This window comes from Strongylocentrotus purpuratus, unplaced genomic scaffold, assembly GCF_000002235.5.
Source record: "Strongylocentrotus purpuratus isolate Spur 01 unplaced genomic scaffold, Spur_5.0 spur5_scaffold_10, whole genome shotgun sequence".
Lineage (NCBI taxonomy): Eukaryota > Metazoa > Echinodermata > Echinoidea > Camarodonta > Strongylocentrotidae > Strongylocentrotus > Strongylocentrotus purpuratus.
In genome coordinates, this window is record NW_022145595.1 from 27269347 (window position 1) to 27291741 (window position 22395).

Genomic DNA, 22395 nt, shown 5'->3' on the forward strand with positions numbered 1-22395 from the left:
AATGGAAGAAAATTACGACCTATCTATCACGTCATTCACTGTTAATGATTTCTTTAGAGTGATAGAACACGTCGTGCTTTCAAGCCAAGAAAATAATATAGTTTGAGTAAACATTTTATTTATTCGTCTTTTATCGAATTACTGTAAAACAATTTGATAGGGGAATTAAGAGTATTATTAAATGATAATAAATTCACAATAACACGTATTCATAACACTGAACTCTAGACTATGTAGTGTAGAGTTCAGTGGACCATAAACAGCAACTACCCCATGGAACGCAAATAGGCAACCTTTCCACTTCTTTTAAATTAGCTCTGTCTGGCTGAAACTCAAAAACTTTTTTTTTAAATGTGTACAAAGTACATGTTCAACCGAGGAAAACAAATCTTCTGTTTCTTCTTCTTCTTAATCTTCTTGTAATTGGAGCCTTTTGGCTGCTCATTGCTATGTATTATCTTCGATTAGTATGAATAAGAACAAAGTATTATTGCAAGGGGGCGAGTGATTAAGAGAACGAATGATGGGGGGGGGGGTCTATGTGATGGAGTTAATGCAAGTCTGGAGTCTGGTCATGGAGTCTGGAATTCGTTCGTTCGTACGAATAATAACAAGGAGTGAAAATGAGTTATAAAAACATCACTATGGAGTGTTTTACCTTTGTGTTGTGTTGTAGTCCATGTTACACTGGAATAATTAATTACATTACCTCCTGATGTGCTCAATAACCATTGATCTGATAAGCCAGAGATTGTAAAAGCCACTGTTTGGTTAGATTTGAGAGTTTTGTGCGACTGTCAGAAACCAGTTTTTTTTTAAATGAATGAAATAGTCGGAAACGACTTGTGTTTTGTATCGCGCCATTAGAAAGAAAATTGTATAGGATTTAAAATAAATATGGTATTGGACCTACCCAAGGAATGACTGCTGTAGCGCCATCTCGTGACATGATCCAGAAAGTAAAAAGATCCAAAATGTTAGCTTACGGTATGTAATTCCTTTCCCATTTTGGGGAAAACAATTTCAACTTTCAGCCTTTGGAATGTTATTAGCTAATGAAGAAAGCATGTGCATATTTCTGCAAATAACCTATTTCAAATAATGTATTTACTGAACGACCTCTGTAGGATATACACGTTATTTTGTAATGATAAGAATTTGGTGAACCCTAGTAATTAGATGAATGCGACCTGGATAAATGTTGATTATAAAGTTAGAGATAGCTTCATCAGTAGTATCAGGGTTTTGAAAACAGAATGCTATTAATAGTTATTGTTTTCACCTTGTCTTGATGAGGAAACTTAACGGTTATAGAGACTCGCTGTTAAGACCGTTTTTATTGAAAACAACAAATCCACTAAACTGGGAACGGAAGGATTGAAGAATATATATATATCCTAGAGAGAGAGAGAGAGAGAGAGAGAGAGCATAGCTTGCACACAGGTTATACCAACGCGACCGACAAGAGATGGAACAACAAAATAATATTAATAAGAGAAAATACATTCCATTTTACATCCCTGTCATACTACCAAAGCTACTCGAAACGGACCGAGTCCATCCCATTAAAGTGTCTCGGTAACATTGTTGAAGGTTGATGAAAAAATAATTATTTTAGGAAGAAATGTGACTTATTATATTCCTTTTAATGTACTTACCCTCTAACATGCAAAACAAAATTCAAACCGCAAAGATAATTAATTTTTGTTTTAAGGCGTCACAGTGCAACATCCTCTTTTAATTGAACAGTAAATTTTCCCAACCACTTTTGAATTTTTCCATTGAAAATAAAACATAAGACAGGCTTTATTGTCAACACTTAAATGGCTGTACTAGTACATCATTGCTTCGTGACGATTTGCATTCACCTAAAATGTGATTAAATTGTAATAATATAGTTGAGAGAATTAAGGAAGAATTGTAATAATATAGTTGAGAGAATTAAGGAATATATCAAATTAGTTTTTCTCAATTGTTTCCATTAATAATGGTCTATGTTCTCTCAAACTTTCAGACTATCTTACATCTAGCATTGAAGTCACTACCTTAGCACCATTTTCTCTCATCTAAACAATGTTACCAAGTCCCTTTAAAGTAGGATTGGTTTGTTATGGCTACGATATCGGTTCGTCTTTACGTCTGCAGCAGGCAAGGAAAACCGATTTTACATATATATATTAATTTTGAAATTACACAAACTTTCTTCATTTTGTTCTCTCAGTTGTACTGATAATGGAATGTGAAACACGGGACAATCAACTGAAATTTCTTATTATTTAAAAATTATTTATATCTTGGACCTGTTGTTAATCGCCCTCTCTCTATAAACAACATACGAAAAGGTTGCTAGAGAGTGCGATTGTCCACCAATATCAATACCAGTCGTCAACCTATGAAGTCGATATAGTAGCCTACTAAATTAGCCAAACAGGATATAGCTGTTAATGATGTTGGATAAGGATTATCATAATAATGACCTTAACCCGGATTTGTCCCACCCATTATATTTCAATGAGAAACTATAGTTTAAGGATCTACCACTCTTACAATTTAGTAGACAAACTTTTAGACATGTGGCCTCTATAACGATAATCTTTGCAAAATGAGTAATTCTTTCGTAATGGCCCCTTCACTCTCTATCGCTATATACTACGAACTAAAATACGATCAGCCCATTAAAAAACTTTACCTAGATATATATTTGTTTAGTGTTTATTGTTTTAATAACTCAAAGTATTTATTTGATTATTTTCTTGTTTCACTGACCACAGCGATTAATCTGTTATAGTAATAATAATAATAGCTCGTTCTTATATAGCGCTTTTCAGGACCGGAGGCCCTCTCAAAGCGCTTTACAGATAAATATAAATAGGTTTTGTATTGATTGTAGTCTAATCGATCAAACTTAAATTTATTTGTGCTTCTAGATCCCCATAATATTGAGGAAATGAATTATAAAAACAAATTCAAGCAAAGTAAAGAAATTGTTAAAAATGGTGGAAATAAAAAAAATCTATTGAAAACATATGTATACTCAAAAGTGAGTTATGTAAGTTAGCTCTTAAATTACTGTGCCTGAATGGGCCTTCAAAGAAATTGATGAGATTTGTTTCAATTTTCTATGACGAGGTAGGAATAAAATATGAAGGTGTGCCCTATATCTATAAAAATGCTCAAGTTTAGACTTACTAAGCAGCATCTATTTTTAGACTTGTCGTCAAAATACAAGGGGTGATGTTAATTAAAGACTTGTAAACTGGAGACCAGAAAGCGAAATGGAAAAAATATTCAAATCTATATTTTTTTAAAAACTGCCAGGAAATGTTAAAGGGCAAGTCCAGTCCAAAAGTAACTTACTAACAATAGAAGCAGAAAAATTAGACAAACCAATCAAATAAGTTTGGGCAAAATAGGATAACTAATAAGAAAGTTACGAATTTTTGAAAAAGTATGTAAACCATGGAACAATGGAAATCACTACACAAATTATTATTATATGATTTGTATCATATTGCGCGTGTGACATTTCACAAAATCTTTTATGAACTTTGAAGAATTGTTTTTATAGTTTACATTCACATTTTTCATATATTTCTATAACTTTTTCCCGTACATTTGTCTATATTAGTACATCCACACAAAAACATATTACGATCAATCTAACTTGGATGCTGGTGGGAAGAAATAAGGTTCTTAGGGGGAAAAAGGGAAATTTATGTTATCAATATAAAGACAAAATTAGGGGTTGGTGAGGCAATGACGTCACAGACTCATGAGTGAGTTGCCAATTTATCTTGTGATTTTCAATATTGTTCATGTCATCAAAAATTCATGACTTTTTTTATTAGTTATCCGATTTTGCTCAAGCTTGTTTTGATTGGTTTGTTTGAATTTTTTGCTTCTATTGAAAATAAGTTATTTTTGGAGTGGACTTGCCCTTAAATTATCTGGCGTGATATGAATGTGTTTATTAAAAAAGATACAACTAAGAAAGCAAATGATTTTTTTTTTTTTGATAATAGGTATATTCATAAAGAGGTGAGTGACATTTCTTAATGAATATCTTTTCCTTAAACATACATACATATTGTACCATATTATAGATGAAGGAGAAAACTGAAGCCAGATGCTTATATCAGATGTATGGGATTAACTGAAGAGGAAATATTATTGATTAAATAAAATACTAGTCATATCTGAGAAATAGAAAATGGATCTCACAAAGAACAAATTATCACATTATGGTCTAACAATAGAGTTTAAGTTTTCAAAGAAATCGTTTCAATTTGATTTAATTTGTTCGAAAGATTTATGAGAGCCTGTATACAAAATACGATTGACACACCTGTTAGTTTTCATGATTTGCAATCATTATATTATATGTCGGTAAAGGAAATAGAAAGGTATCAGCTTCATCCCAGAATTTACACATTGGATAAAAGACTAAAAGAATTTCAATTCAAACTGCTGTATAATATTGTTTATGTTAATCACCACTTTACAGGTTTCATTTGATATCATGTGATAAGTGCCCCTCTATGTGGAAAAATGAAGAAACATATAAGCACATATTTTGTGAAAGTGATATGGTAAAGGATTTATGGGAACAGCGTGGTAACATATTGCATTTTCTAAAGAGATTGGATGGAAGGAAGTTCACATTGGACTAGATGAAATAACTTGTTCATGGCAGATCATTAATCATTTAATTTGTTTATGTATGATTTATGCAATGCCTGGAATCAATAAAGAATTTTGAGAAAAAAGAAAGAAATGTCTGTGATTTAACTTGCTAGACTCTCTCCCTATTGGATCCGTCCTAAAAATTCCATAGATTTCAATTTCTTTGTCAGGATAACCCAATTCAAACCCGGAACTACGTAGCTAGGCAACAAGAAACATCATCCGCAGAGTTCCGGGAGAAGATTGACATCCTATATCGCCGTTGGTCAATAGTTTACTATTGTCCGTACAATAGTCGTCCAACCAAAAAGGAGCTTACCAGGTACGCGTACGGAACAGGCCAATCAGAACAGCGTTCGTTAGGGCGCGGTTAACTAGAAACCCTCTTTTACTGGGAATCAAAATCGCATAAATAGCCAGTGATTTTTCTGAAAATCATTATCACTTCTTATCATCAAGCTGTAAACAAGCTCATACAAGTTAGAAGGTTGTTTTCATTTCAACTAAACTCATCGTTCGCTTTTTAGACTGAGAATGGCGCAGTTTTGCTTGATATTAGCAGTAGTTTTCTTGACACGACTAACCACTGTACTAAATACCCCGATTTCGGTCACGTTTGAGCCGACACAGTTAACTGACATCACGGCTTTGGTCAGCGAAGTTGGAGATGATTTCGGCTCGACCACTCCGAGATCAGAGATCTTGACTACTGTCTCCGAAGACGGTTCTGATGATGACGATGGCGATGAATCGGTTGAAGATATGACGATACTGCAAACAACACCAACATCTGAACATGTGATTTCGGGCATAGTCGTCGACGAGGACATTGACGAGTCAAAAGTCGTAATATTGAAGGTAAGATTCTATTATTACGACATTTAATTTCTTGGTAATGATTCTGCTGTTTAAATGGGTGTACTTTCGAGAGGTAGAAGGGAGAGAGAGAGAGAGAGAGAGAGAGAGATTAAACATGTTAAGATGAAGAAATAGAGAGGGAGAAAGAAACGTGATGATACAACCTCCCTCACTCAATAGCCTTGCTCTGCCATATTTTCAGCCAGCTTTTAAACAGCTGTGACCAGTTTCCTCACCCTTCATGCCTGGTCTGACCTATCCTGCCTATGCTAGGTCACGCAAACAAAATTGTATTAAACCTGCTAAAGTTTTGAGCATATGCTTGTGTCTTTTTTATGAATATCGTTTAATTGCAAAGTCAAAATTGATCCAGGGAAATCATAATCTTCATGATTATATATTGAAATACAATAGTCGAAACAATTAGGTTAATAATTCGTGTTCACTCAGTTTCGTTACGTTAGGGTCCTATCGTAACTGCGATCTTATCAATGCGGTTTTGAGTTTGATCCAGCTTCACTAATTCATATTCCCATGTCTAATACTGGATTGTGTTCAGGGCATGTGCTACCGCCTACATTATTTCATTTCGACGGTACAATTTAATTCATTTAAGGCATAAATCTGAAATACCACTTTTCAGAAAAACGTTATGTTATGAGCAGAATTTTAATTTTAGTAAGCAATATAGTGTGTGATATTCATGTTACTTTCATTCCTCATCGTTCACTTCATTCATAATTATTCTATTGTTACTTGACCCCTTATTTTAGGCCAATCTTGAGCAGTTTGGTTACGTCCCCCTCGGTTCAACTTTTGGCGAGGCAAACATCAACTACACATCCGCCATCTTGGAATATCAACGAAATGGCGGTCTTAACCAAACAGGTGAGTCGCTGATTTGATTTGATCAAATTTGCAGTTTGAAGCATCAGTGTGTTACAACGTGTAGTTTCGATTTTTTTCTGTGAGTCGTCCAATTTGAAAACATTACATAAAATTATCCTTGTCCTCAGAGTAGGTACCAGAATCTAGAGTAGGTATACCAGGATCTATCGTGAGGTGTTGAGGGGACATTTCTTGACTCCACCCAGAATCATTTCATCGGCTATCCTAAACTTTTTCTAGCAATAGTTTTCTGCCTAGTTTACAGCTTTTTGTGCATGCCTAGTATATAGCGCCAGTGTCGGCCTCCGTTTGGCATGTACTATACAAAAACTCACTAATACAACGTTTTTGTTTAGTGTTTCGAATTAAGATTAGTAAACTTGTATAGTAGCCTTGCACTTGACATGATTAAATATGTTAAAACTAAATATGTATTCTAATATTATTGACAACATCATTATGATCATTATCATCAACCCCATCATTATTGAAACCGTTCTCATATTATTACCGTCGTTATGATAACCCCAATTCACGCTCGCATCTTTTATTTTTATCTTTTCCAACATGATTGTTCTGAGTAGGTCATAGTCCTTGCTGTCATTACTATTCTCATTAATATTGCTAGTATTATCATTACTCTTATACTAGCACTATTGTTACGTCACTCTTATTCATGTGCTCACATTTTATTCATCCCTATTCATATGACAGGTATATTGGATGCTGAAACAGCAGCACTCCTCGATACCCCTCGGTGTGGTGTTCCCGATATCCTACCCTACGTCACAGGCGGCATCGCGTGGCCACGTAACGTAGCCGTGACGTATAGCTTCGGTACACTCACCAATGATCTCAATCAAAACGCGATCAAGAACGAACTAAGGAGAGCCTTTCAGGTAGGCCTATCATTTTATCATGCTTGAGCCTTTTTTTTTCGTATTTCTTTTTTTTTCTTTTTCATATTTCAGAATTGCTATTCCATGTTATTGTGAGTTAGGCATCTACATGAGCATTTCTAAGGGTCTTCTTATAAAGGCTGCACTATTTTGCAAGTATCTTGTAACTCTCTTAAAAGTTTGTAACAATTCCATTTTGTTTAGCAAACGCGTCATGCTATTGTAGGAATTATTATGTTTGTGAAATTGAAAATAATGGAGATTTATAATACAAACATGCAGTTAGACAATTCTTGTTGTGCAGGATAATTGAAACGTTTCTCGTAATCATGTTATTTTTGTTGATACGTTTAATGATGCCATCAAAAAAATTGTTAAATTAATTCTGAATTTCGATTTAAACATGTTTATGATTGGTTTTTATGTACCAATGTTTTAATCATCATCATTACAGGTTTGGGTCGATGTATCCGGTTTAACCTTTCGTGAGGTCGTCGATAGTTCATCTGTGGATATCCGTATCAAGTTCGGGAGCTATGAACACGGTGACGGCATCTCTTTCGATGGTCAAGGCGGCGTCCTCGCCCACGCCTTCTTACCTCGTAACGGTGACGCTCATTTCGACGACTCCGAGAGTTGGACAATCGGGACTAACTTTGGTAAGAATTCACAAGATTGTCTACGATTTATTCCCCCTATTTTTAAATATAGATTAATTAAAAATAATATTTGGATTGCAAGGTTGTGATATTCTTTCATTAAAACTGCTCAATATGTTTGAAAAGTTGGCCCAAAGGAGACATATATATTATGCTAAATGAAAGGAAGAATAATATATAAACATAGTAACGAACGATCAAAAAAAGTTAAAATACTAAAATCCATGGTACATCTTCAGGATGCTAGTGTTTGTGATTGTCATTTTTTTTCTTACCACTGAATGCTCACCGACATTTTCTGTTATGATAATCACATCATTTTTCTGTCCATCAGGTACGAACTTGTTTCAGGTAGCAGCTCATGAGTTCGGTCACAGTCTTGGTCTCTACCACTCGGATGTACAGTCAGCTCTTATGTACCCCTATTATCGGGGTTATAATCCCAACTTCAATCTTGATCGTGATGACATTGCTGGTATCACGTCGCTTTATGGAAGTAAGTCATATGACAGTAATCAATAGAGATGTATGTTTTAACTTTTAAAATGACGAGTCTTTATCTTATTATTAAAAATGAAGATTTTAATCAACCTACCTATATACCGCTCAACACTTACATACCCGATAGGTCTCATTTTAAATAATAAATATTTTCACGATGATTTATTAAGCTTTTGTAAATAGGGGGGGTGGGTTTTTGTTTTAAAAGGAGCAGTCGTTTCGCCCCTGGACCTAAATGTAAAATAGTGAAGCATAAATAAGATCTAATGTTTATGTATCTTCCTCTTCCTTAGGAAACACTGGCACAACCACAACAACAAGGCGACCCACAATCACCCGTACTACCACACGCCGTACAACCCCACGCCGTACCACCACACGCCGTACAACTACACAACCTACCACCACACAGACTACCACAATAAGACCTCCTACGTCCCCTACCCCACCCCGCCAGGCCTGCACGGGATCCTTCGATGCAGTCATCAAAGATTATAGTGGTAGAATATACGCATTGGCCGGTAAGTCTTATGTTCAAAAGCAGCTTATCCCAAACTTCTGTTCTCTAAATTCCTTTTCATTATTTACATGAGCGATGTATTGTTTTGACTTTTCTATATAGCGAATACCACTGTGTCTCTTCGCTGCATATAGAATGGATTGCATCTTAACTTCTACATTAATAACCCACTTAGGATTTGATCGCTCCAATTTTGGACGATAAAATAAATGCTAAGCTAGAATTTGATGATAATTATAATCCTTCCTTTGGCAAGCAAGTTTAAAAACTATATGTTTTTAAACATCTTTTCTGTCTATGAATATAATTATTACCAAATATGGTAGTATAGTAAATGCTTGTATTGCTAGTTTGACAGGATATTTCTTCCTTAACCCCTTTATTATTCTGATTGGAACAGCAGCATTGGAATATATACTTCTTTTATCGAAGCTCTGCTCTATTTTCTGTCTACGATCCCCTTTACAGTTCATCCAATATAGAAAGAGCTTAATTAATCTAGAAATTTATTTACTTTATCAATTTATATATGTATATTTAATATGTATATTTAATATTTTCATCACACAGGGCGTTACTACTGGCGTCTAGACCAGGCATCACCTTCGTGGGGGGTCGTTCGTAACAGATTTGGATTTGATCTGCCAGAGAACGTGGATGCCAGTTTCCAAAATGGGATCTTTTCATATTTCTTCAGCGTAAGTATTTTATTCGATCTTTATAATCGATGTGAAACTGGTAGTACCTATAGTTGTCGATTTCATATTTCGTTACCCTTCACATCCTCTTCATCTAACAGTTATTTACTCTATAATTTCAAATGGTGCGCGAAAACTGTATTACCTTTAGTTTTATTACCTCGTTAACCGAAGACCCCGGGACATTTCTGTCTACATATAATCGGCCGAGAATTATTAATAGATTTTTGATCAATGGTCAAAGCTTCCGGTTCTCGAAACTAAGTACATATTTTAAAAACAGCTTAATTTGGGGGGGGGGGGCTATTTATTGCTAAATTGTTGAATAAAAAACGTTATGGTTTATAAATATTTTCTCTATTCTGATAATAACCATTAATCATTGAATAACTATTACAATCATTCTAACTGTAACATATTACAATATAGTGTGTGAAAAACTGTTGTGTCACCGTCACTCTTTTTAATCACTAATCCCTCTTTCTTTTGTTATTACAGGAATGTTATTACTACTACCAGACCTCAACCCAACGCAGATTCTCAAGGATACCAATCAACAGGAGATGGGTTGGTTTACCATGCGACATCGATGCAGCATATAAATCTAGTGACACTGGTCCAACTTTTTTCTTCAAAGGTACATTTTTTTTTAATTGTATAAGTTATGATTTATTTAAAATAAAACATTAGACGTTTAAATACCGCGCAATCTGTCCCGTATGATGAAAACAAGTATCCATTTATTTCATTAAAAAAATAAAACAATCTCCTGATTTGACATTTAAATAATAATGATAGTAATACTAAATGGTCTCATGCGAGAATGGATTTTAGACTTTCGTCTTTGTATGTATGAAATACATAACAGAGAATCCCCCTTTGTGTATTTCATTTTATTATCTTCAATTATTATTGTAGATTGTAGACTGACAGCAGAAATGGAACTGAAATCTTGATTTAATAATTTGTTTAACACCTGTGATTTATCCGTGATTTAGCACTATTTTGTGAATAGTCAAGAGATTTCATAACGAATTGTAGTTCATTATTAACCTCAGGATGCATTAGTAACCGAAGTCTCTTAACAAGTCATCAACTATTTCAAAATCAATATCTCACAAGTATTGATTGATTTATATTTTCACACCAACCTGCATCGGGAAAGCATTTTATTGGTCAAGTGTCTTTATGACAATACCATCATCCATATTCCCAGAAGCTTGAATATCAATTTAGATAAACGAAATGATTCGAAAATTAATGAAATCCTTTTGTTTTCCTCTCCATTTTCAGGTGGGTTTGTCTACAAATTTAGCAGCACTAATCGGCTCCAGAGGAGGACTCGCATATCCACTTTTTTCAGGAATACACCTTACGCCCTCCGCGATGGAGTTGAAGCAGTGGTGCGCGTCGACAATGTTTACCTGCATTTTTACCGAGATGGTCGTTACTACAGGATGAGAGACTCCACTAAGCAGTTTGTTAACTTCCCCAATGGTTTGTCATATCGTAACGTCATTGATACGCTCATTCCACAGTGTCGCAGTCTGAATCTGAGCGTAGAAATCGAGAGTTGCTCGAATTCATCGGAATGAAATGACATTTTTTTTCAAAGACTTTCCCTTTATCAACGAGCGGTAATGACCCCAGCGTAGAATAGTAACTCAAAGTGTTAAGATGGAAAGTTTAAATATGGGTAATTTTCATTGCTTACTTACTATTTTGTATAAGACCTCTATGTGCCAATGTAATTACATAAATATAAGCAACATACGATGAATGCAATATCTCTAATTATTACAGCCGAAGCAAAGTTTACTATAATGTCAGCCCAGAAAATTGTAATTCATAACAATTCATTTCAATTCTGGTTTATTGTAAATAAAAACATACTGAATAAAAAGTCCGGAGACTCATACAATTCAGTTTTACAAATTATAAATATATACAAGAATAAAGAAACTTCAGTTAAAATAGTGGTTCCTTGTTTCATAGCACTCAAACTGACTAAATGAAATGGCAGTTGAGCCTATATCTTTTAAGAAAATATTTGCATAGATCCTTTTTTTAAACGAATGTGTGTATTTATTACGTAAATCGTTCTTAGTGCTTATTGCTCTTAAATGTCTTCAACTATGTTTACACATAGCCTCTCTACGAATTAATTTCACCCCACGTCGTATTTGTTCACCTCATCGCTGTCATCATCAGTTGCATTTTACTTGCGTTTTTGTACTCGAATTGTATTACTTTTTATTTATTTATATGTTTAAATCTTAATTTGGGTACTAATTTATGTATCTAATATATTTATTACAAGTGTGCTTCTGTATTACTTCTTAAATAAAACTAATTATTCAATTGAAGTCACGATTGTCTCGGATACATGTGTTTATTTTCTCTACATTTCATTTCTATTATTGAACATGGTTGAGAAAGCGTGTCATTTTTAATTGCGCCATGGAATTCCTCCGTTGTACTATGGGATGAAAAGTGCAGTTACATGTACTTCTCGTTGGTATGTAACTTTATGAAGGGAACAAGGAGAGATTACCACAAAAAAGAGCAAGGAAGAGAGAGAGAGAGAGAGAAGAAGAGAGAAAGAGAGAGAGAGAGAGAGAGAGAGATATATATATATATATACGTGTATAATATGAAGTTGCCAAATAGTTTGAACTCTTGTTATCGTGTCGAGTAGAAACACAGATATTCTTTCATAACATGAGTACACACGGAGGCCTGCAATTGAAATGAAGAGTGTACGTGTGCACTAAGTAAATAAAGTAAGACCAACATTAATTGTCCTACTGTTACATTTCATGCTTGAAATGTTCACGAAATATAATCAAAACGGCACCTGCAATCGAAATAGACGATTCTGTTAGAGGCCGATCAGTGTTTTTTTTCCTCGTATAAAAGGGGCGGTAAACAATTTCGGAAAACCACTATTAAATGAGAAAGGATAAAAAAGGTTATCACATTTTGTAGGTGATCACGAACAAAAACAAATCTCAGACACACTCTAAATTTTTACAACGGTTGACCCATTTTGTATGTGCTTCTTTTTGTTTTATTCTTTTTTGTTTTTGTTTGTTTGTAAAATAATATTTTCTGGTCTTCTCTTTCCTCATAATGATATATACATCTTCATTTTCAGCATTTGCCTCCATTTCTGGAGGGATATACATAGTTTTGTACATGAAATATTTTCTTTTATCTGTAAACGATAATCCAAGAGGTAAAACAAAATATGAAGAAGCCTCTGTTTTGTTTTTTTTCTTTTAAATTCTTTCCAACATAGCTTTTGTAAATAGTAAAAAGTGCATAATATCGACATCGTTTTCCTTCTTTTTATTAAATTAAGTACCAAACAATAGATGACATGGTCCGAAATTAGAGCTAAACAGAATATTTTTTTATATTCTTTTCAACTTCTTTCCAAAATCTTGTTTTCCAGAAAACTTGCGTTTTTTTAGTTTGCTGTGTGTGCTTTGTGTTCAAACGATCCAACCACTGACAATAGTGCTTGTGAACTGTAAGCAGCAGCGTGTCTGCAAACGCTTAATTATCTTGACTAATTTCACAACGGATAAACCATTCAATATCTGACAGTAAGAGACAAAAATGTTTGCAATAACAAACAGATAAACTGATTGTTTTAACAATGAGTGCTTAATTTCCTGCGTTTGAAGTGTTTGAATATTAACACCTACACAATGTATGCGCTAGTGTATGATTAGGCTGGCTTTTGGGGACAAATACATGTTAGTAAACAAACGCTAAAGTGTTTACAGTGCATGCTTGGGACACGTTTGTCTTTTCATTAACCTCAGTTCCACCACCACACCGACCCCTCACCGATCCAACGCCGACAGATTATTGGCCATATTATGGGGGTAATGTAATTGTTTGATCGGTCGGTTGTTGGTCCCGTTGATGTGACAGGTATTACGGGGTGTATCTATCCTAGTTATCGAGTGTTTCAAGAAGTCTCATTCTACAAGGTCTTTACTCTCTTCAAGGGGCTCATTCTACTAAGTCTTTAATCTCTTCATAATTTCAAGAAGATTTCATATACGATAATATAATTCTATTACTCCTACTCCCATCACCATCATCATCAATTCTAACTTTTCACCCTCGCGGATTTTAGGCTTTCTCAGAAATACCCCTTCATTTTCGATATTATTTCAGATCATCGTCGCTCGCATAATTCTGGGAAATGTATGCAGATAAACACATTTCAATCTTGGATACATTCGCTGGTAATGGTACAACCTTCTTTCGAAGGCTGACAGAACGTTTAAAACATCGCACCGTTGACTCGCCGCACTTGCGCACTGATATGCGTACACAGGTACACAGCATTACGCTGATCACGTGATCACACACTTTACAGCCAATCAGAGGCCGCGTTTAGCTGTATAGCACCCTGGCACGTTAACACACGGCCATTGACAGGCTCATTTCCTGTGTCTGTGTAGGTTTATAGGTTATCAACAACCGCACGCACACCCTTCACTCACACTTCCCCGGTCTGTGTCGTCTCCGTGCCACAAGACCTGTTTATTCGCATGCCTTTCAAGTCACGACCGCCCCACGTAGCACCACCCGTAGTGTATTTTGTTATATCCAATATTAGACGTATGCAGCTCGCATTGTTAGAAAGCGCGCGCCTGGTTAGCTGCCCACTTAGTCCTTTGTAATTGTGTATGTATGAACCTCGCCGAGGCTTTCCTCTGAAATTCACGGTTTGTCTGGTTTTGCTCTAATTTGTTTTTAATGTTAATATCATGACGGGTGGATGGGGGAAACACGTGTTTTCGAGTAAACCACGCTCGTGTATTACGACGTGAAGAGGATGTGGGGGTAACGGGTACAATATAATGAGAATTGTATTGTTATAGCTATCATAGATGGACTAAACTGATGGATGATATCGATGTTATGCCGAAAGCTATCACTCTATATAATCTTTATAAAAGAGAATAGTATGCGACAACGACGAAAATAGTGAGAATGAGGGGGGGGGGGGGGGTGGAGGAGGAGCAAGACATCTAGGAGGGAGAGATGGACAGATTGGCGGGGGCAGATAGACATGGTATGGGATGAGGATAGACGATGTATGCTTGAGAATTCAGTAAAACGAAGAGGTATGTTTAAGAATTAAGAGCAGGAATTAGCCAACACTTTTCAAGGATTAGAAAAACAAAATGATAGCCAGAGACAATGATAAAAAGAGAGAGAGAGAGAGAGAGAGAGAAAGAGAGAGAGAGAGAGAGAGAGAGAGAGAAAAGGAGAGAGAGAGAGAGAAAGAGAGAGAGAGAGAGAGAGAGATGGAGAGAGGAATAAAAGTAGATGATAAACACTTGAGAACAGGTTGCAATTTCCTCATCAGAAATCGTGTCTGCTTCTCTGATGATCATGGTGTGAAAGATTTCTGAATGAGCAACCCTTCCCTAAGCTGAATGCTCAATAATGACGATTATCTAGATCAATGAGCATTAGTGATGACCTTGAGATATGCTCACCGTTCATCGAGCACCCATTCCCCCATCCAATCCATTGTTTCCAGGGATGCAAGATCATGCTCGGAGGTGAAAATTCTCACGCGAAAGCCTCTGGATGGCCGTCGAATGTGGATAAGATGTTCAGTCAACACGGTGAATAAATCATGATGCCTAATGCTTCATTTAATACATATTTTCCCACAGACTTCGTTGTATCAAAACTTGGGAAGGAGAGTGTAGTTTTCTTTCCCTTTTTTAGGATCATGTCTCACTAATAATCTGCCTGTCTGGCTGTCGTTGACTCTTTCTCTCTCTCTCTCTCTCTCTCTCTCTCTCTCTCTCTCTCTCTCTCTCTCTCTCTTCTGTCGCTGTCCCCCCTCTTTCTCTTTCATCCCTCTCTTTCCCTCTCCATCTCACCATTTGCAATTTCGCTTCCTCTCTCCCTTTAGCTTCCCTATCATAATATTTATCATCGAACAGTCCAATCAACGCCATGCTTCCTTACTTTGCCTGATAAAGGAACATCAAAATACGTGAGCGATGGATTTCATCCAAAGAGATACATAACATATGAATCAAGAAGTTCGTTAGTAAGGATACTGACGCTCAATATCCAACACCTACTCAAAATAGATTGTGAAAGTCATTGTATATTATTCTTTACAATAGCATTTTGGACCATTTATAAATTGATTGTTAAACGAAATATAACTGGGATAGACAAGAGAAAAGTTGCTTCTAAACAAAATCTCCATAGAGAAATTATAAAAAGAATGGAAAGTAAATCAAACTTAAAGATGAACAGAAAGCTTTTACCAAAAAACTGTTGGGTGTTATTTAAGAAAAAAAAAAAGAAAAAAAAAAAAAGAAAAAGAAAAAAGAAAGGGAATCAAAACTATCAGTATAATTTGTATGTTAATTAAGATTCAATTGCTTTGCAAAGCAAAACTTAATTTCAATTCTTTGTTATGACAATAATAATGTATTTGTGATTATGTAAATTTGATTTGTAGTATTGTATCTTTGAATGTAACCATGTATATATAATCAATAAATCCTCTGATGAGGCAAAGAAAAAAAAAGAAAAAAGAAGTTCGTTAGCATTCTGGGAAGCCATATCTATGATTGAGAAGACATGATTGTGAAGACGATAACAGGTTTTATCACATGCAGTAACTCTAGTAAATGGGAATATTCGGGGAAAATGTAACTTTTTGTAGGAATTCGCGAACTTCCAAGATGACGTGAAAAGGACAAGAATGAAAATCTCGATTGCGATAATTTTTTAACAAATATTTATTGTAGACTTTATTTACAAATATTGTAATCACGATACATTGATAAGTTTGGTGTAACATGCAAGACCTCATATTGCACAAAAAGAAAATAGAGCAAATGCATACAAATCATTATCCACAATTGACCATCAAAAACTCAGTCGCAATAAGCCTTATAAATCAACGGGTTTCAGTAAATATTCGAATACATTTAGAACATATACTTCATGAAGGAGTAGGAAGACTAATTACAATGAAAGATGTATTATTGCACAAGACTGTGTAAAACGAATGTTTAGTTGTGTCAAGATGCTGAATCACAAGGGTCTCAACAAAGACAGATAAAAAACGGTAAAGATTTTTTTCTTCACGCTATTCATGAGGAATGACGTCTGAACCAGAGTAAACTTAAGTTTTGGTGGGTATAGAAACAATACGCTAACAATATCGGATGAAATTTTCCAGGACTCTTTTAACAAGGCTTCAATGGAAAGAACATGGTAAAACGAGAAAGAAAACAAAATGGTCACTGTCAGAACAGTCTTTTTGTTAAAGCGTAGAAACCAAGAGACCATGTCACCATGATGACCTGGCCATTATTCGGACAATATATTTTTCTTTCTAGCTGAGTAATAATGATTTTGTGAAACTTTTGTCAATTACCATGACTACTGATAACTGTACAAAAAAACATTTTAAAGTGACTCGGTAGCATTGTTCTGCGTAAATTTTGTATTAAATGTTACTTATTATATTCCTTCTACCGTGCAACACCCTCTAACAGTAGATTCTTCCAACCATTTTTGAATTTTCCCAAGGAAATAAGACAGTAAACAGGCTTTAAAAATTCTTTCAACACTTAAATGTCTGGAATGGTTTAAAGAGCCATTTCATTGCTTTGTGACGATTTATATTCGCCTAAAATGTAATTAAATTGTTAATAATATAGTTGGGAGAGTTAAGGAATCGATCAGAGATCATTTTCCCCATTTGTTTTCACTCAATCTTTCATATTATCTTTAGTTGTACATCTAGCATTGAAGTCACTACCTGAGCACCATTTTTTCTCATCTGAATAATGTTACCAAGTCCCTTTAGCAGTGTGTTCGAGTTAAGAAATCATTTTGAAATATGTTTTTCTTCAGGTATATTTAGGAATTCTCAAACAATTATTAAAGTATTTGATAATCAATCAATAATAATTTTGAATTATTACAATTCCGTCCCCGTTATGTGTAATTACTACATACATTATACAAATGGTTTATAAATATTGCACAAAACATTCGAACTGTCATGTTCTTTCCTTCTGCATATTGCGTATACAATATTTTTTGTCTAATGATTGCATTCACATAATTAAGACTAGTACTGGAAGAAAAGAAAAAATCATTTACAGTATAACACCTCTGCAGTTTATCAGAAAGATCACCGTATGTTCGTTTGGAAATTGTAATTTTACAATTGGTTGATTAATAGTTTAGTTGTCATCCATACGGCTTATAAAATACAATTTCATATTCATTTTTTTTTTCTGGAAGCAAATTATTTTTTCCAAAACTTGAACGTCGAAGAAGAAAAAAAGAACATATTTCCGTTAGAAAAAGATTATTCATTATAAAGTAACAAAGCACTTTCTTGTTTCTGAAAACACGCTGTAAACATCCATTCGATTAAAGAGAAACGTATGAAGATAGAATCAAACAGATCAGCTAAAACGCGTTACTTTTGTAAAACGTGGTTAATACAATGATTCATAAATTCTCACGTACGTATACAATTTCTGTGGAGAACACTTGCATTTGTTAATTGTATATAAAAACAGAATTGATACGCTCTAGATGTGCCCCAGTAACCTCGTTGCATTTCGGAGCATATGAATTAATTAAAATGCGATAACAGAATTTTGCAATAAATAACCCAATGTCAAATTATTGATGAATACTATAGTTAACAGAATTCATTTTTATCAAGTCTAACTTGGTCGAGCTAATGCTTAGAAAAGGATGACTGCTGAGCGAGTAAAAAAAAAAGGGAGCATTCAAAGCCAATTATCCCATTTGCATAACGATTGGATTCAACATAAACTACAATGTCATTATCACATTATTACAAGTACCCGTTCACACAATGTCGTGTTTGCTATAGCTCGATTATTTTTTGTTGAAATTATCCTGTTTGCATCACAAAACACATTTAAAATATTCTTTTTGTAATTGCTTGGCATTCCAATCTATCACACTGGTTCATTTAACCGTTTCTGTGATGAAAGTTTAGAGTCCGCATAAGGCATGGCTGTAGTCTGGTAGAGAAATCTAGCTTCGGTTTTACCATGGGAAGCCTGGTATTACGAAACGTGCCAGCTAGAGCATCCGTTCTTCTTAAAGATTAATATTATCGTAAGTTTGAATACTCTTATTCATAATAATAATAATAATAGGCATTTCTATTGCGCCGTCTATATAAAAATTCTATTCCGAGACGCATTTATTATTACCCCGGCTTTAGCCTAGCTGCCATTACAGCACTCCAGCATTTCAAGGAATCAATTCCTGCCAGATACCCATTAACATCACCTGGGTTGAGTGTGGCAAATGTAGATCAATGTCTTCATTCACCCTTCTTGCTTGTGGATCATCATCATCGTGAGTCCCTCTCCTCTAGTTCAGCACGTTGGAAACGCTAAAGTTAAATTTCCCCGCAACAGAAGGAAGCAATGTGTCCACCAGCTCCACCGAAGCAATGCAGCCAGCCAGGGCCGTAACCATCTAGGGAGACATTCATCTATGCACAGGCTCATCCAGGTTCTACTCAATGTTTCCTGTAGAAAGAAAAGAAATGAGAAGAAAAGAATGAATAAGAAACGTAGAAAAAATATTTTTCTTTTCTTGTGCAAAATCATGCTCTTCTTAGATAAAACTACTTTCTAAATATTTTTTTTTAATAATTTGATAGTAACATTTTGTCTGAAGTTTTTAATCTCGTTTGTAATCTTTTAACAGAAATCACGAAGCCGCCCCCCCAAAAAAAACTACAATAGAAAGTTAAATTTGTACTGTTGAACTATCAATATCGCAAGAAAAGTCATTCTCAATGACGAATATTTACCATATCCTTATGTACTTTTTTGTATGTCACTTTTAGATTTTGTACTCTTCAAATTGTCATTTTTTTCAAGATAAACTATACAATCTCTTCTGAATAACAATTGGAATCATGATCATCTATAATGAGCAGAATGCTTTCAGTTATTCTGAAGTACATTAATGATCCATCTGTTACACTGCTATCATACTAAATGAATAGTCTTTGTTTTTTGTGTGTGAATATAACAATAATGAATAGCATTTCCGTTTTTCTATTTTTTGTTGTGTTTATTTGTTGTTTTCTTATTTGTGTTTCTCTTTGCCATGAACATAAATTCCCCCATTATAATGAGCAAAATAGTCTTACTGTTTTCTTTGAGCACGTCAGGTCTGTATCACTTGGCAGTCCAAACAGGTGATTCACATCTCATACTTTCGCTACTCTCCGAGTCCGTTTCCTCCAACATACATCTCAATGCAGAAATATAGTTAACTGCCATCAGCAAAGTGTCATGTTTTGAAAGCGAACTGTCTCCGTTAAAATTTGTCACTTTACAGCGTAGCGCGTGGAAGGCTGCATTTAGTCCGTTCATGCGTTTGCGCTCTCTTGCGTTCGCCGCCAGACGTCGTCGTTTTCGTCTTGCCTCAACGACTGGTGCGCGTCGTTCTATTGTCTGTAAGTACACACATGATGACATAACGTCGTTTACCGGAGGATGGAGTCTCGACGACGCAGGCGATGACGACGACGAGAACGATGATGATGAAGAAGATGATGGTGGTGATGACTGGATGCAAAAGGTGGTTGATTCTGCTGTAGTAGGTGCCATATCTTGCATAGTCATATTTTTCTTAGAGATGTGCCATATAAACTGCGCTTCTTATTTTCATTAACACTATATCAACACTTAAGTTGACGCAATGGAGGTACGAGATCGTATAGATGTGCACCACTTCTTTCCCAAATATCATGTCCTCCCCATTTTCATGAGATATGAGTCTCGAGACAAGAATATTGTGAATTTTAAGCGATTTTATATAATAAGTCCAACCAGTTGACCAATCAGCGAGCGAAATGTACGAGTTGTACGATGACACCCCCCCCCACTCCCTCCCTCCTTACTGAGGTGAAATTATAGGATTATCATTTGTAAATCGACGAAAAAGAAGAGAGGAGAATTGAAACAGGGATCACTGAAAAGGACCTGTGCATAAAAGAGAGCCGATGACTAATTAGACTTTGTTGTCCGATCGTGCTGCGTAATAATCAACGTTGTATTGTATTTATGCATGAGTCCTCTCACAATCGAAAAATGAAAGAAATAACTAGACAGTATTAATGGTAGAGAAGGTGAGAGAGTGTGAGAGAGAGAGAGAGAGAGAGAGAGAAAGAGGGGGGAGGGAAAGAGAAGGAGTGAATAACAGGAAGAGAGAGTGATAATATTTTTGCAAGCGCAATCCCACTGTTTCCATGTTAAACGAGTGAGAAGAATTTGGAGATCAGGATTTGTGTATAATGTGCTAATTACATGTATGTACTTTATTAAATTCAATGTCCTGTCAGAGCAATTATGATGAGTGTGACTCTACTCGGATGCATGCGTTCAAGAAAGAGCCTTGGGATGTTGCAGGGCCGATACAAAATAGAGGAAGTAGAAGTTGACTCATCCCATTTCAATATCTTTCGAATAGCTTCTTTGACCTCTCCTTTCTCTACCTCCTCCTTCTCTCACTTTTCTTCTTTTTCTTTTTCTTTATCTCTCTCTCTCTCTCGCTCTCTCTCTCTCTCTCTCTCTCTCTCTTTCCCCCCCTCCCTCATTCTCTTCCCCTACCCCCTCTCTCTTTCTCTATACCTATATCTTTGTCTCTTTCTCTATCTCTCTTACCCTCCTCCCTCATTCCTCTCCCCTCTCTCCCTCTATACCTCCATCTTTGTCTCTCTCGCTCTCTCTCTCTCTTCCCCTCCTCCATTATTCCTCCCCTCTCCCATCTCTCTTTCTCTATACCTCCATCTTTCTCTCTCTCTCTCTCTCTCTCTCTCTGTCCCCCCCTCTCTCTCTCTCTCTCTCTCTATTACTCCCTTCTCATCCTTCCTCATTCTCTTCTCCTACTCTCTCTCTCCCCTCCTCCCTCATTGTCTCCCCTTGCTCTCTCTCTCTCTCTCTCTCTCTCTCCCCCTCTCTCTCCCCTCCTCCCGTATTATCTTCCCCTACTCTCTCTCCCTCTCTCTCTTTCTCTCTCTTCCCCCTCATCCCTCACTGTCTCCCCCTACTCTCCCCTCTCTCTATCCATACATTCATCTCTGTCTTTTGCATCTCTCTCCATTCCCATCTTCGACCCCTCTCTTTCTTCTCCCTCCGTTTACTCCCCTTTTATTTTACATGCTACCCATTTATCATGTTGTTAACTATTTTGTTAACCATGTTAGCAATCGTCGTCCGTGATTGTAAGGAGCTGAGAGGATCTCAATCAAATGCCTGAAGGGCTATTTATTGGATCCCCCAGTTCTATGAATAATGTAATGGTGCAACATTTTGAAATGCACACGGATGCAGATGGTGATTTACGAGTTTCAAATTGAGAATTTCTTGGAAGACTGGGTGCGCCCATCATAATACACCCCCCTCCTCCGCCATCTTCTTGAACCACTAATGAAACCTTTAATTTAATATTTTTATATCGTATCTTGCAATGATGCATGGTAGTTGTAAAGCAATCTGTTGATGTACATCCTATTATGATTGTTAAAAATCTTTATAGAATTGAATGATGTATTGATAATCCCACAAACTCATTAATTTGTATTGAAAACTTTT

The 22395-nt window shown here is 35.7% G+C and overlaps 1 protein-coding gene across 1 annotated transcript; it reads left to right on the forward strand.

Moving 5' to 3' along the window:
* The first annotated feature begins 5119 nt into the window (after positions 1–5119).
* Positions 5120–12076, forward strand: LOC115921774 (50 kDa hatching enzyme-like). Its single transcript, XM_030979943.1, has 9 exons — positions 5120–5541; positions 6315–6429; positions 7144–7328; positions 7783–7987; positions 8322–8483; positions 8782–9009; positions 9579–9706; positions 10205–10343; positions 11000–12076. Exons 1-9 carry the CDS (start codon positions 5218–5220, stop codon positions 11299–11301), a joined length of 1788 nt encoding a protein of 595 aa, XP_030835803.1. The 5' UTR covers positions 5120–5217; the 3' UTR covers positions 11302–12076.
* The last annotated feature ends 10319 nt before the right edge of the window (positions 12077–22395 follow it).

What these genes read in the sequence shown, in the direction of transcription:
- LOC115921774 (XM_030979943.1), top strand. Translation starts at nt 5,218, where the DNA reads ATGGCGCAGTTTTGCTTGATATTAGCAGTAGTTTTCTTGACACGACTA. An exon ending in CAAAAGTCGTAATATTGAAG is followed by an intron (nt 5,542 to 6,314) that starts GTAAGATTCTAT and finishes CCCTTATTTTAG; the next exon opens with GCCAATCTTGAGCAGTTTGG. An exon ending in AACTAAGGAGAGCCTTTCAG is followed by an intron (nt 7,329 to 7,782) that starts GTAGGCCTATCA and finishes TCATCATTACAG; the next exon opens with GTTTGGGTCGATGTATCCGG.